The following is a 15986-nucleotide window of genomic DNA, read 5'->3' on the forward strand; positions in this document are numbered from 1 at the left end:
TCTCATGAAAAAATAAATCAAATAGTTTTGAAAAAAAAAAAGAGCTTCCATGTTCTGTTTGAAAAATTCAGATCTGTAGCTCTGCCCCATGGGTTGTAACAGTGTGGTGTAGCCAACCTCCAAGATGGCCCTCCAGGATCTCTGGCACCTGATACTCCCCCTTTGTGTAGTTCCCATCCATCTGGAAGATAGCTGGCTCATGTCACCAATAAGATATTGAGAAAATGCTTAGTCATAAAAGACATTTGGGTTTCCTTCTTTCTTTTTCTTGGATCACCCACTCTGGGGAAGCCCGGCCACCATGCCATGAGGACACACAAGTAGCCTGTGGAGCAAACATGGTGGGGGAGGAACTGAGGCTTGCTGCCAACAGCCAGCATGATGTGTGTGGATGATCTTGAAAGCAGGTCCTCCACCCCACTTGAGCCTTCAGATGATGCAGCTCCTGCTGGAATATTGACTGGAACCTCATGAGAGACTCCAACCCTGAAGCATTGAGCTCAGCTGCTCCCAAATTCCTAACCCACCCAAACTTTGCAAGATAATACATTTATTTGTTATTGTTTTAAAACGCGATGTTTCAGATCTGTTTCATTAGTTGTGTCAGTGAGACGTAATCATCACAGAGCAGATGACGTGGGGGCTGGCTGTCCTAGCTTTGAGCTAACAGGGGTATGACTAAGAGCGTGTCTTTTGCTGGTTAACCGTGCAGCCCAATTCCCCTTCTGGTCCCAATTTGATTTCTGCAACTTCGAGTAGCCACAAATGCCACCTGTATCCTCAATAAACTTTATTTAGACACAAAGAGACACAACAGAAAATACATACACAGATACAGATTTTTTTTTCTCTATAGGATGAACAAACATCACATAGGGAATTTAAAAAGTAGTTGCATGGAATGTAAGAAAAAATTGCAAAGGTCCTTGTTCGCTCACACTTAAAACAGACACATATTTCAGAGGAAGACAGGGATACAGCATCCCTACAACAGAATTCACAGTTGATCTATAACAGTACACAGGTGTTAGGAAGGTAATCAGAGGAGTCAGGGATCCGGTTACTCTTGATATGACAGGATGCTCACAACACTAGGAGGACTCTTTAAACAAAAGACAGAATCGAGGATTCCATACCCCCTGCACAGATGCTCTGCAAGCTGTCAGCTAGGTCATAAAGCAGCTCAGCAGAAATGCCACGTGAGCGTTCATCTTGAGGCTTGAAGGTCTGCGTGACCTCTACCTTTGCGTCCCCACCCAAGAGTTTACATAGACACACTTAGGACACTGAAACTCTCAACATGCAGCACGCTGGCTTCAAAACCCACAGTACAGAACATTGACATCAATTTATAAAATGTGGTTTAAAAAGGAAAACGGGTAAGAGCCAAGAGGAGAGCAAACAGTTTTCCAATGGTGTCATGTCCGCTGGTAGTTTCCCACCACGCTGCCTGTGGTCCCTCCCGCAGGAGCCCTGGCTTTGGGGTCCCGCTCCACACCGGGGGCGGGGCAGGAGGGATGTCTCGTGCAAGTCTATAGTCCTCTAAAGGCAAACCTGTGACCTGCTGGTCCCTCCTGTCAGGAGCCACGTACGTTACCAGGACAAGCTGCCACGGAACCACCCCTGCTTTTCCCCTGTCCCAGACAAGCCTCTGGCCTCCACCATCATCTTCACATTTCAGATCGGGGCTCCCTAGGCAACCTGTGTGTTTTAGTAAAAAATGGTTTCCACTGTACCCTTCGTGTGTCCTCTTCCTAACGTGACAAATCCAGATGAGATGAAGTTATGGAGATCAGGTCCTCCACTTCGGTAAGCATCCTTCCCATAATGTCCTGCAAGAAGATGGGGCAGAGTTACCTGGCAGACCCATGGCAGCAAGAGCAAAGCAAGCCCTGCAGCTCCAGCTCACCCGGTAGAGGTGAGGAAGTCAGTTTCAAACCAGCAGCGGAGGCAGCAGGTAGACGCCATCAAGAAAAAAATATATATATTATTTTATAAACATATATAATATATATTTCAAATATACACACAGTATATATAAAAACTATATATATCAAGTATATATACAAGTACATGTGGGTATATATACGTGTGTATGTATATGTGTATATATACATATATATGTATATATATATATATATATAATTGCACAACAAAGACAAAAGTTATAGGAAGGATACACGGCAAGCAGAGGGATAGGAGTCCACGTGGCTTGATTTTGGCATTTCTGACCGAGTGCACCAGAACATCAGTGGATTTGCCCCACCATCCTGTGCGTTGGCCTAGCTTTTCCCCTGTTGCTCCTTCTGGCCTCGCTCATTTGTTTTCTTTCTTTCCAGAGCATTAGGCTGGGGTCTGTCTGTCTGGTCAGGGCTGCTCTCTATGTGACTGTTTATGAGTCCCACCACACCCCGTGGAAACACAGCCTCGTGGCTTCGGAGAGATCTGGCATCAGCCGATGAAGAGGGACAGGACGGCGGTTGTAAAACACCAGGCAAATATTTCCTTCCTGCTTTCCCCTCCTGACTTTCTGTAATAAGACCTTATCCCTTGTCGGTCTCACGCAGCCGTCTACCTGTGGGACTGGGCTGAGAAAACGTGCAGGTGCATGGGGCTCCTGGGAGAAGAAATTAAAAGCGAAAAGAGAGTATTATTCTGCTTCTGACATTCCAAACAGGATTCCGCAATGCTCTTGAAATACAGGTATGGGAAAGGAAAAAGGACTCCATGATGTCATCCTGAGGTAGAGACATAGGAAAATGAAGACAAGTCATATTTTCGTCATGTTGCTACAGGAGCACGTTAAAAGCTACTTAGAAGTAAGACAGTGTGCACAGCTACCCAAGATGCAAGGTTAAGTTAAAATGTGGACAGAAAATGAGGTGCCTGGGTGGCTCAGTCAGTTGAGCATACAACTCTTTGGTTTTGGCTCAGGTCATGATCTCAGGGTCGTGAAACAGCCCCATTCTGGGCTCTGCACTAATGTGGGATCTGCTCGAGATTCTTTTTACCCCCCTGGCTCTGGCCCTCCATCCCCTTTCTCTCAATGCTATATTATATATGATCACAATGCTGTAAAAAAGTCAAACCAGAGCATTAAAAAAAAAATCTGAAAAAAACACAAGTGATACTGCCAACTGCCTTCAGACAATTAGAACCTGAGTCTTATTTCTTCTCTCTTTTCAATGGTTCCATATTTTCCAAGTTTTTTTCTTTCATAATATAAATAAGATAAATTTCTAATAAAAAAAGGCAGGGTAAATATAAAGACAACCTAAACACATTTTTTCTTAATAGGGTGCCCTCTGCATTAGTAGAGCTCAAATCTAGGTGCATGTTGGAACCAACTGGAAGCTTTTAAAAATGTGAATGTCCAGACATGACTCCGGAGATTCTGATTCCGTTCATTGAGGTCTGGGCTTAGGCAATGACATTTTAAAGAAGCTCTCTAGCTGATTCTAATGTGCCACCAGAAAAGAGAACCACTGCCCTGGGGTAAATGGAGAGATAATCTAAGTTCAGTTTGTTCAGTTGGTACAATGAACATCTGTTGGACCCTCGGGGGTGCTTGGTACCACCCACTATCTAAGTTTTGAGCTCCAGAGCCCTCCCTCTGATGAGTAGAATCTGGCTGGCCTGATTCCTTCCTTCTTCTCCAACACCAAGAGTCCTCAAACCGGAGTGTGCATCAGCAAAGCCAGGATGGGAGGCTGGGCCCCTGGACGGCTCAGTTGTTTAAGCACCTGCCTTCGGCTTGGGTCATGATCCCAGGGTCCTGGGATCGAGTCCCACATTGGGGTCCCTGCTCAGTTGGGAGTCTGCTCCTTCTTCTCCCTTTGCCCATCCCCTGGCTGGTGGTCTGCTCTCTCTTGCTCATTCTGTCTCTCAAATAAATAAACAAAATCTTTAAGAAAGAAAAGAAAAGCCAGGAGGGTATGTTAACACGGACTGCTGGACCCACTCCCAGAGTTTCTGATTCAGGAGATCTAGGACGGGGCTCATGATTTTGCATTTCTATCAAGTCGTCTGGTAATGCTGATGCTGTCAGGTCCAGGGACCAAACTCTGAGAACTGTCTGAGCACAACAACTTGAGAGGATTTTGCCACCACTTCTGTTGTGCCCTCCATACCCATTCCTCAGGGCGTACAGCCTGCTATGATGAGCCCTATTGCTATAAAATACTGTGGTCACAACCCAGAATTTGACAGAATAGAATTACTGGAGTTAAGAGGACTCTGCCCCTACCCCAAGCCATGTCACAGCTCCAGAAACCATCTCCAGTACCTGGAGAAATGCATCTTCTTTAGGGATGAAGGAGTCGGGAGGGTGGGTTGTGCACTGCAAAGAGAGAGGGACCAATGTCCTGTATGACATGGTCACTTTCTCCCTACCCCGCTCCCAATGATGGCAGGGCAGGGCCAGGAAGTGACAGTTCCAAAGTGTCATAAATTTGGACCTCATTAATTCAGAACCGGTGATGCATCCTGCAGAATTTGGGCTGGTTTATTTTTGTGCTCTTTTATAAATACAATTTTTGATACACGAATCAATACCAAGGACGATGAAACATAAAACAGTGCCTGTGCCACTTACAAATCATTCTTATCTGTCAGCTGGAACGATGTCCCTCGGGACTGAGCAGTAGCCTAGGCCTCCAAGGCTCTGCTTGTCTAATAAGTGACTCAAGTTTTCTGATCACCTACTACATGCCAGGCAGTGCCTCTGAAAACACAGCCTCAGGGTTGGTTTGTTTTGTTGATATCACAGTAGTGAACATTTTGTAGCATAGTGCAGGTTAAGAGATTTTTCACATGTACCATTTTCTTAAAATTTAATCACCAAGATAGTTGCCTACTATCTTATTATGCCCCCATTTACCAATGGAAAAGTGGAAGCCAAAAGAAGACAACAGTCGATGCTAGCTTCCAGTTCTTCTCCCTTCAAACCGTGGGTCCCTTCCATCCTGCACCCCAGGCTCCTTACTCCCCACAAGAGCTTTGAGAAAAAGCCACGCTCCCATGTTTGTGGAGCTGGTCAGCCATAATACTGGCTCCAGAGGGCACCCCTCGCCCAATATTTGTACAACTCTGACACCAGCCACTTCACTCCACGGTCTGGATGGTCACAATGGCACAGTTGTGACTCTTCTCTGACACTTGAACCTGGTGGAAACACTACTGATTCAGGAGCAGTCTATGGTGATGAATAAGTTCGTAGAAGTTGGGGCACAAAGGAGGTCGAGCTTCAACACTGAGGCTCTGCGCTGAGTAAAGGCAAGATATGCTGAGGTGTCAGGAACAAGAGCAGGTGACAGAGGCACCTGAATGGCTCAGCGGTTGAGCACCTGCCTTGGGCTCAGGGCGTGACTCCAGGGTCCTGGGATCGAGTCTCACAACGGGCTCCCTGCAGGGAGCCTGCTTCTCCCTCTGCCTGTGTGTCTATGTCCTCTCTCTGTGTGTCTATGAATAAATAAATAAAATCTTTTTTAAAAAAGAATTCTATAGTCGAATCAGCTTGGAAAATACGGAGTTACATGAAATGAAAAGTAAGCATGAAAACCAAGTCTAAGGACCTGTCAATGAGCCCCACGTCTCCCGGAGCGCTTACATTTCTCAAAGGCATCTCTCAGGATGCTTGTTGGGAAAGCTGCCCATGACGCTGAGTGGGAGAAGTTAGGGTGATAGCTTCAGCTTTTGCTGGAGCTGTGGTCCTCAAATTTGAGCACCTCAGATTCACATGAAGGCACCCAGATTACTAGACCCAAGCCCCGGAATTCCTGATTTACTAGGTCAGAGGTAAGTTCCACGACTGACAAGTTCCCAGGTGATGCTGCCGATGGCCACAGGTCCAGGAGCCACACTCTATGAACAAATGTGTTAGAGCAACTGACAGATCTCCCTTCAGCTGGATACAAGGCCAAGGTTAGGAGGTCAAGGTCCAGAAGGATTCACGTTCTCTGTGTCTCCATAGGAACAATTAGTTTGGCAGGATGAGAGGAAGGATCAGTAAACGCAAAGCCCTGTGCAGGTGGATGGGGTGAACAGAGGGAGTCAATGTCTCTTCTCTTCCCTGAGGATGCGTACAGTCCAGCAGCTGAAGAGATGTGTGATGAATGAGTATCCAGACATCTTTAGACATAACACAAAGAACCATGTCCTTCTCCGTCTGCAGCCACCACCGTAAGTCTATGCCCTCCTGCCTGCCATCGAGACAGGAAGCCAAACAGTACTCGGATCAAGAGAAAGAGTGTTTCCAGAGAAAGAGCCACACGTCCAGCAGAGAGCCTGGCAGAGGTAGGCGAGAGCTTTGCAAGCACCCTTGCTGAGCAGCATGAGCACACCCATGTCGTGGTGCAGACAAACGCACAGCCCTGCCAGGAACGAGGATGGTTTCTGGCTGCAGAGTGCACCTGCTACCACCTGCTGAACCCTAACGGTGTGATGCAGCCCCTGGCTGGATTCGCTACTTTTAATTCTGCCACTGGCTCTCTCACCATCACCAGCATCCTGAAGTCTGAAAGTCACAGGGGCAGCACTAAGGTTCAAGTTCAACTGGCCCTCTGGCAGGAGAAAGCTCAAGAGAGGTCTGAGGCTGAGTTCTGAGTCATGCCATGCTGGTGGCTCTAGTTAGGGCAGCAACTTTGAGTGACTATAGGGGGTTTCTCTGTTAGGAGATGTGCTGCAAGAAATAGGAAGGGGAAACATAATATCTGAATGGTGATTTCAGTAACATTTAAGAGCGATTTGCATCTGTGAAATTAGATCAATACCCAAGGGAGGAAAAGAAATTGACCAGGACAGCTGTCCTGGGTTGCAAATATGGCCAGCGGACTGCATCCTGAAGGAAATCAGTACAGTAAATCCTAATGAGAGAGATATCTCTCAGTGACAGGTACTCGGTGGCAAAGAGGACAAAGAGACAGAAACGATGGGAGAGAAGAGATGGAGAGAACGATTCTAGGCACTTCCATCAATTTCCAACAGTATTCCCAGAAGAGACAGAAAGGATCATTCAGAAACAACGAATAAAAGTTAATTTTCTTTTCTTCTGAGCAGATGGGAAGACTTTAGCCTTCAGATCAAAAGGCAAGATCAAGCATCACACTCTGCATTAGAAGTGACCAAAATCTAGATATACTCTGATGAAATGTCTTTTAAAAATATAAAGGAAATAACAAATTAATTAAAATATAAAATTAAAGGAAGATGCCATTTTCATGAAACTCTTTAAAAAGTTGGGGAAATGGGGCACCTGGGTGGCTCAGCGGTTGAGTGTCTGTCTTGGGCTCAGGTTGGGACCCCGGGGTCCTGGGTTGGGACCCCGTATCAGGCTCCCCACGGGGGGCCTGCTTCTCCCTCTGCCTATGTCTCTGCTTCTCTCTGTGTGTCTCTCATGAATAAATAAATAAAATCTTTTTTTAAAAAAAGGTGGGGGAACATTTGCTTCAACGTGGATGGAACTGGAAGGTATTATGCTGAGTGAAGTAAGTCAATCGGAGAAGGACAAACAGTGTATGTTCTCATTCATTTGGGGAATATGAATAATAGTGAAAGGGAATAGAAGGGAAGGGAGAAGAAATGTGTGGGAAATATCAGAAAGGGAGACAGAACATAAAGACTTCTAACTCTGGGAAACGAACTAGGGGTGGTGGAAGGGGAGGACGGCGGGGGGTGGGGGTGAATGGGTGACGGGCACTGAGGGGACACTTGATGGGATGAGCACTGGGTGTTATTCTGTATGTTGGTAAATTGAACACCAATAAAAATTAATTTATTAAAAAAATAAAAATAAAAATAAAATAAAATAAAATAAAGACAAAATATATTTAAAAAAAGGTGGGGGAAAAAAGTGAAGCACCTTTTGAAGAATTTTGAGACTTTTATTTCCATAGAGACAGATACTGTTCACAGAACACGCCCTCTGGAAGCAAGATGACAAGAAGATTCAAACCTCTCTGTATGTCTGTTTCCTCAGACGCAAAAGAGAAACAATAATAATATCCATTTCATTGGTTGTTGAGATTAAATGAGTTAATACATATAGAAGGCATTCAGAATAATTCGAAGCTTGCTAACAGTTTGGAGTAGAGATGTTTTGATTCCATTCTGCCAAAAGGTACTAAAGATAATGGAAAGAAGGAAGAAGAGAAAAGAAGTTCCACAGGAGGAGAAAAATATCAGACTTAACATCTAATAGAGGTAGAATGATAGGGGAAATACATATACATACACAGAGAAATACAAAAAAAAAACCAAAAACAAACAAACACAAAACCCACAAAAATATGTTCAAAGTGGGCTGAAGATCTAAGTGTGAAAAACTAAACCTTATACTTCCAGAAAAAGAATAAAGGCCATTCCATTAATGATCCCAAAGTAGGGAAGGATTTTGAAACAAGGAGCAAAAGGTACAGACTAAAAAGGAAACAAGTGAGCATTCTTAAACAGCGAGGGGTCGAAAGCAGTCGTGAAACTGCAAGTCAAAGGCTTGAAACAGGGATCCCTGGGTGGCGCAGCGGTTTGGCACCTGCCTTTGGCCCGGGGCGCGATCCTGGAGACCCGGGATCAAATCCCACATCGGGCTCCCGGTGCATGGAGCCTGCTTCTCCCTCTGCCTGTGTCTCTGCATCTCTCTCTCTCTCTCTCTCTCTCTGTAACTATCATAAATAAAAAAAAAAAATTAAAAAAAAAACAAAGGCTTGAAACATGTATTTTCATTAATAACTAAGCCTCATAAAGAATTCCAAATTAATAAGCAGGCGAAAAAAAAACACAATGGAAAATGCAGGCCAAAGAGATGAACAGGCGAGTTGCAGCAGAGAAGACCCAAAGGGCCGATACACATAAAGTGGTGTTCAATCTCACAAGTAATCAGGGAAATTCAAATTAAAGCCATAATGAGATATCATTTCATACCCAGCAGACTGGGAAGAGTAGAAATGCCTGACACTAGTGTCACGGATAAGCAGGAACAAGAACCCTTGAACACTTCTGCTGGGAGTGTAGATTGTACAACTGCTTTGGAAAGTTGAAGACGGATATTTGACTGAACCAGCAAATCCCCCCCTTCAGGTAGATAAATCCTCACACACGAGCATAAGGAGATACCCATGAGCATGTTCATATGAGTATTGTTTGTAATAAAGACAAGTGGAAGGGGCTCAATATTCCTACCAAGAGAACAAGTGATAAATAGTGCTATACTCCTATGACGTAATCCTATGCTACAGTCCAACTGGAATGAACCAGAGCTCTGAGTAGCAACTTGGAGGACCGACTGTTATAATGTTGAGTATACTAAGCAAAGCGAGGAAAAACAGGATGCCATCACATAGAAAGAGTTATGAAACATGCAGTGCAATACTCTATACTGTTTCAGGATATGTGCATATGTAGTATGAGTACAAAGAGATTCAGGGAATGATAAATACTTCAAAACAGATATTTCTGGAGGTAGGGAGTGAAATGTAATTGAGGAAGGAAGAGTAGATGAGGTGCTTCTATATTTTCTTTCCTATGTTGGGTAGCTGGGGACATAATCCATTGCTAAAGAATTCTTTATTTTATCAGATGATAGATGAATGCATAGATGATGGATAAGTAGAAGGATGGATGGATGGATGGGTGGATGGAAGGAAGGATGGATGGATGGATAGATAGATAGCTAGTTTTTAGTTAAGTCACTATAACCCAAATATTTTATTCACCACCAAATTGTTCCTCAACAAGAAAGGAATCAAAGAATCTCCAGTTTTAAGAACTCAGAGACTAAAATACCCACAAGTTCGGGACACCTGGGTGGCTCAGTGGTTGAGCATCTGTCTTTGGCTCAGGGCGTGATCCCAAGGTCCTGAGATCAAGTCCCACATTGGGCTCCCCGCAGGGAGCCTGCTTCTCCCTCTACCTATGTCTCTGCCTCTCTCTCTCTGTGTCTATCATGAATAAATAAATAAAATCTTTAACAATAAAAAATAAATAAAATAAACCCCACAAATTCTCCTTGGGGGGAAGGGTGAGGTGCCCGATGACAATGTCTGTCCAGCAAGAAATAAAACTATAGAATTTCAAAAATCACAGATGTATTTATTTATAATCTGCAAGCAGTACCCAAATCCCAAAATTCATTAAGAAAAGATTGGTAAGTTAGATTACACATTTGTAACATTTAACGAATTGGCTTTTTTTGACAGAAATAAAGTTAAGTGGTGCTGGATCTGCCCTGGAAAATCTGGTACGCAGACGGAGTGACCAAAGTGCATTATCGTGATGAAATAAAACCAAAAGTAGCCTCCGTGGTCAGAGAAACAGCGCTCCATCTTTAGAGCCTGCTTGAAATGCACAGCATGTGCTCAGAACAGACAGGGAGCTGGTCTCTGAAAAGCCGAAATGGTGCTAAGGCCCTGCGATACAGCCACTTCACTGCTGAACTTCTCGGTGCAAAAAAATGTGACACAGACAGAAATCAAAACACATGATAAACTCTGGGAAAATATTTCCAATACACTTGAGAAAGGACTTTTCCCTTTGTTCAGAAAAAGCTCAATTATACTACTACCAATAACACCCTGGAAAAAATGCACCTAGGATATGAATAGGTAATTCTATCCCTCGGGAAAAAAAAAGAAAAAAAAATTTTTTTGAAGGCCAGGGTATATGTAAAAAAAAATATGATTAACCTTGAGTCACAATTAAGGAAATGGAAGTCAAAAAATAAAGGACCTCTCTAAAAAACTAGTTGATTTGGGGATGCCTGGGTGGCTCAGACAGTTAAGCGACTGACTGTTGGTTTCAGCTCAGGTCATGATCTCAGGGTTGTGAGATCAAACCCTGCATTGAGCTCCACGCTCAGTGAGTCTGCTTGAGATTATCTCTCTCCCCTTCCCTCTGCCCCTCCCCCTCCCTGCCTCAACAAAATAAATAAGTCTTTACAAAATATGAAATAACTTGGCAAAATTTAAGTAGTGCATGACACCCAAAGCCAGGAGGAGGGGTTCTGTCATTGCTGCTGGTGGAGAGCATAAATTAGTGGTGTTTATGTGAAGGACAAGCCTTTGATTTGGCATCTCACTGCTAGGAATGCACCCTCCACATATGTCTTCAAGTCTCCCCGTAATACATGAACCAGGCCAGACAGTACGACATTAACTATAGTAGTTTCTGGCAATGGGCAGCTGATTAAGAAAACCAGAATCCATGCCTGTGGTGGAAAACCATGCAGCTGTTACAAAGATGAGGTCAGAATTCATGTGCAGATGTAGGAGGATCTCCAAGAGAAGATTAAAAAAAAAAAAAAGCAAGGTGCAGATCAGTGTTTCAGTAGGAACCTTTTTGTACAAACAAGAATGAAAATAATACAGGGAGGATATATTAGAGACTAGAGTGCTTTATATGAACAATATTTTTTTTCTGCAAGTAATTATGCCCACAAACTACTAAAACGTTCTTTCCCTTGGGGAGAGGTCCTGGGATGAAGGAAGAGAGGTGTTGTTCACCTTGGAGTTTTATTACTTGTTCTACTGTTGGAACTTTCTACACACGTATATGTGGTATTTTTTATTTTTGTACTATTTACAGAGTTCATCTGGGATTAGGGAGTGGGATCATGGGCCATTCTTTGTTTTTCTTTTTTGTACTTCTTTACATGGGGGGGAAAAATCTCTAATAAATGTCATTTTATAAAAAGAAATACAAGGGCCAGGAAGTGAGAGGGGCCACTGTCTCCTTGTGTAAATGACAAGGCATTTATCAAACACAGATTCTAATACCCACCTGGCAGGAGGGTGGTAAGGATTAGATGAGATCCTGGGTATAAATCATTTCGCCTAATACTGTACGCCAGTAAGCCTCAATAAATGGGAGCTGCTAGTCACATAAAGACTATAGTCTTTCCTCTTTCCCATGCAGGGGTCTCTGTGGAGTCCGCCCTGAGCTGACCTCAGGCCAGAAGGAGTCAAGAGTAGAAGGAGCTGGACAGAGCCTGGACTCTGCAATCTTGCCTGAGGGCTCTTTCCCAGAGACACCCCAAAGCTCCTTCTTGTACACAAGAGCTCACACCCACTCCACAAAGGGGAGTGGGCTGGGAGCCAGGAGGGACTCTGTTCCACCACGCTCTCACTTTTTGCTAAGCGAATGAGGCAGCTCTGAGCTCGCTCCACTGAGGTAAACTGGGGGCAGGCCAGGTCTAATTGCAGATTGCACTGACAATGACTATTTACTAGGCGAAAAATCTCGAGAGAGCAGCTACCGGCAATGCTTTATTTTATGTGTCAATTCTAGTGCTTGCTCACACAAGCGCATGGGGACAGTCTCCTCCAGAGTCTGTGGAGTTAACAGAGCTGTTGGCGAGTACTCTGGCAGTGCCACAGATCTGCCCTCTGGCGTCTCCCCTCTGCAGACTCTGTAGCTGGGAGACCTGGGGATGGCCACCAGGTACGTAGCCCACCTGGTGGAGGCCATGGGTCCCCAGCTGTGAGGACCCAGGATCAGCAATCCCGGTTGTTTTGGGAACCACCCTGCCCAACACTCTCACTTGACAAAGAAGGAAATACGAACCCAGAGAGGGTGAGTAGAGGCATTCTCAAGGTCACACAGGTTGATAATTTCAGATACTAAACCTCAACTCTTGACTTTCAAGATGGCACTCTTCATCCTATCATTCTGCTTGAAGAAAGCAGAGGCTCTCATCACATCTCATCACAAGCAGGGTAGGGTGAGGAGCATAACCTAGAAATACATCTTGATAACCACCGCACTGAAGGCCAATCCTCCAGAAGGTCACTCCTAAACCAGCCCCTTTTGATTCAAATTAATGTCCTTTGAACCATCAGTTTTGTTGGTTTGGATTTAGGAAAACTGGCACTTTGTGTTTGAAACCAAAACAAACAAACAAACAACAAAAACATGAAGATGTCCTCTATAAAGGTCTCCAGCTGTGGCCAAGGGCAAACTCTAGGTCAACCTTATCCACTGCAAGAGGGGAGCTCTGCTGTGGCCTCTTGTATATCATGCTGGCTTTGGGGTAAGCATTACGTGGCTCAAATATAAAAGTCTGAAAACCACACCTCTAGTGCATCCTAATTATTTCCCAAGGGGATGAGAGAGAGGATTACTTGATGGTGACATTAATCTTCAGAGATTTGGAGAGGGCTAAACCCTCTTCCCCTCCCCCCACCACTCCCCGCCATTGAGATAGAATCAGAGAATGTTCCAATGGAAGGACTTCTCAAGGGCACCTTTTCCAGCCTCGATATTTGCAGACGAGGAAACTAGTGCTGGGGAGGGAAAACAGATAGCCCAAGGTCACTGGCTAAGGGCTATGACCACACTCTGCATCTTCCCACATCAGAGCTTTCCCTAACGCACCAAGCAGCCCACAGCCTCCTCCCTGCCCCCGGAAACGGTACAGAGGTTGGTTTCTATTTCAGGGGACCCCAGCGCACCATTTAGTTTCTCCTTGGATGCGTTGGCTATAATCCCCTTGGAAAGAAGCCCAGAGTCTAACCAAATCCCCGGCTCTAACTGCGATCCCCATTTCAGTTCTGGCTCATTCCTGAGAGCAGGACCCTGGCCAAGAGTCCTGAAGAATTTAAGTGGAAGCAAGGATGGAGGTGCTCTCCACAGTGATGGAAGGTTCTCCTTGGTCCCCAAGTCTGAGGACATTAGTGCAGATTTACAGTGGGGTAGCCCGGGGTGGGGGGCATCTGAGACCCCCTTTCTTCTCTTGTTTCTTGACCTCTCCTCATCCTCTACAAAAAGACCCACTGAGGGACACATGGGTGGCTCAGTGGTTGAGCATCTGCCTTCGGCTCAGAGTGTGATCCCGGGGTCCTGAGATCAAGTCTCACATCAGGCTCCCCTCTGGAAGCCTGCTTCTCCCTCTGCCTATGTCTCTGCCTCTTTCTGTGTGTCTCTCATGAATAAATAAATAAATAAAATAAAATAAAATAACCCACTGAGCTTCCTATGAGTGCATCCAAACTGGTGGGGATAAATGAAATAATGCTGAAAAGCTCTACCATCTTATTTTATTGTGTACCTTTACGCAGAGACATTGGCAATGAATGCCTTTTATTATCAAGAGGGAAATATTTGAGGAAAATATTATCTCCACTTTGCAGATGAATAAACAGCCGCAGAGAGGTTGAATATACACAATCAGAGTGGCTGGCCTGTGATTTAGGACAGAACCTAAAATCTCTGTCACCGTACACACTGGGGCTTCCATTCATTCTATCATGCTTCTAGGAAAGCCATGTTTCCCGCAGCTGCCCTAGGGCCCTACCTCTCCCAAAACACCTAAGAGAGACCCTTCTGACTAAGACAGCACAACAAAAAATATGGGAGAGGGAAGAATTTTAGGGACTGTAATCTTTCATCAGGCTTCAGCTCCTATGGGGAAGGCAATTTAATTCATGGACTATTCTAAATCTGCGAGAAACTATTGATGAGAGAGAGAAGGTTCATATTCAAATTCGGGGCTTTCTCACACTGATCTGGGTTAGGCATTTGTCACCACAATGAATAACACAGCTTGGCAAAATAGGAGATGAGAAACAAAATGGTGAACTTTAGGCATAGGGCATAGTGTCACCTCAGAGTTTATGGAGCTAACATCATGTGCGACTCCACTCAGAGGTGTCCTTCTATGGGCAAAGCAAGACTGCCCGCTCTGGGTCCAATGGAAAGATCCAGAGAAGCCATGATAGTGTAGACGTGGTGGGGAGAGGGGTGGCCTCACTGGGCTCTTGACATACTCTGATCAGTCTCTAGTAAACTCTCTTGCCAGATTTTGGGGGGTAGGATGAGACAGACTCCTGTGAAGAGAACAGAGAGCTAGAGGAGGTGCAGAGATGGGAAATTATCCGCATGAACTTCCTCCCAACACCACCCCCTCTTGGGGGTGAGCTCCTGCCACCTTCCCCTGCTCAAACCCATGACTCTCAAGGACAGGGTAGGGATGGGGGTGGATACATCCAAGAGGCAAGCTGTTGAACACGCCTCCAATGTTCCATGTTTCCATTTGGTATGGTCAATTTACTAGTGTGTACCCACGACCCAGTCCCATGGTCCACTCACAAGGGCCACATGTCCTGATCCTCTGCCACACTCCTGTTCCTACCCTGCCCTCTGCCCTCAGGCACTTGGTCTTCTCCATTCAGTGGGGGGTTGAGGCAGAGGCCATGACCTTCCTCAGGACCGCCTGGCTATGTATCTTCCCTGCAGGTCCTGTTCCTCCTGTGTCGGTCCCCAAGGCTGGATTTTGTAGGTGAGGTGGTAGGACCTCTCCATTGGCCCTTCAGCCCCCGCAGTGGGCTGGTCTGTGCTGCCATTTGCCCAAAACCCTATGCCACTCCTTATAAATTCCTTAAACCCTACCTCTTTCTTTTTAATGACACTCATGCTAAAACGTTCTCAAATTACCCCTTTTAAGAGTGCCATCTGTTTCCTGCCAGACTCCGACTGATACACCATCCATCACCATCCTGGGCCTTCTTCCCTCCTTAGCTTGCTCAGATGCCATGGTCCATCCTTATTAGCACCCTGACCTCCAACCTTGTCCACTGTGCTCACCCAGCAAAACCACCAGTGAAGAGAGCTGACCAGCTGCCATTTTGTCACTGTAGGACTTTAGGCAAATTACCTGAACTCTCTGAACCCTCATTTCCTCATCTGTAAAATGAGCCTAGTAATCATACTAAAGGAGGGTTTTGTGATAATCAAATTAATGAATACTTACCATATTATAAAAAGAATCCAGGACAGTGCCTGAGATATGTTTGCTGCTCTGTTTGCCATTATTATGACCAGTCTCTCTTAGAATGAATAACCCAAATTCTCAGATGGCACCTCAAACCCTTAGGCAATTCTGCTCTCTTTCCCTGCAATGTTTACTCTTCCACTTTCTGAACATTCTTCCTGGGTTTCTCCTGGCTCCTGGAACCTCCCATACCTGCTCCCTATACCCTCCAACTTAACCTTGCCTCATA

At 45.1% G+C, this 15986-nt stretch overlaps 1 protein-coding gene across 4 annotated transcripts in view; it reads right to left on the reverse strand.

The window, feature by feature from the left end:
* SHISA6 (shisa family member 6) overlaps window positions 1-15986 on the reverse strand; it is a 276516-nt gene that overhangs the window by 142405 nt on the left and 118125 nt on the right. For 2 of the 4 annotated variants that reach the window (XM_055306312.1, XM_055306311.1), the window contains exon 3: window positions 1737-1832. The exons of the other annotated variants lie outside the window; for them this stretch is intronic. In XM_055306312.1, coding sequence (XP_055162287.1) covers window positions 1737-1832 — 96 coding nt within the window. The remainder of the gene's footprint in view (window positions 1-1736; window positions 1833-15986) is intronic. 4 annotated transcript variants of the gene reach the window in all.

This window comes from Nyctereutes procyonoides, unplaced genomic scaffold (genome assembly GCF_905146905.1).
Source record: "Nyctereutes procyonoides isolate TBG_1078 unplaced genomic scaffold, NYPRO_anot_genome, whole genome shotgun sequence".
Taxonomy (NCBI): Eukaryota; Metazoa; Chordata; class Mammalia; order Carnivora; family Canidae; genus Nyctereutes; species Nyctereutes procyonoides.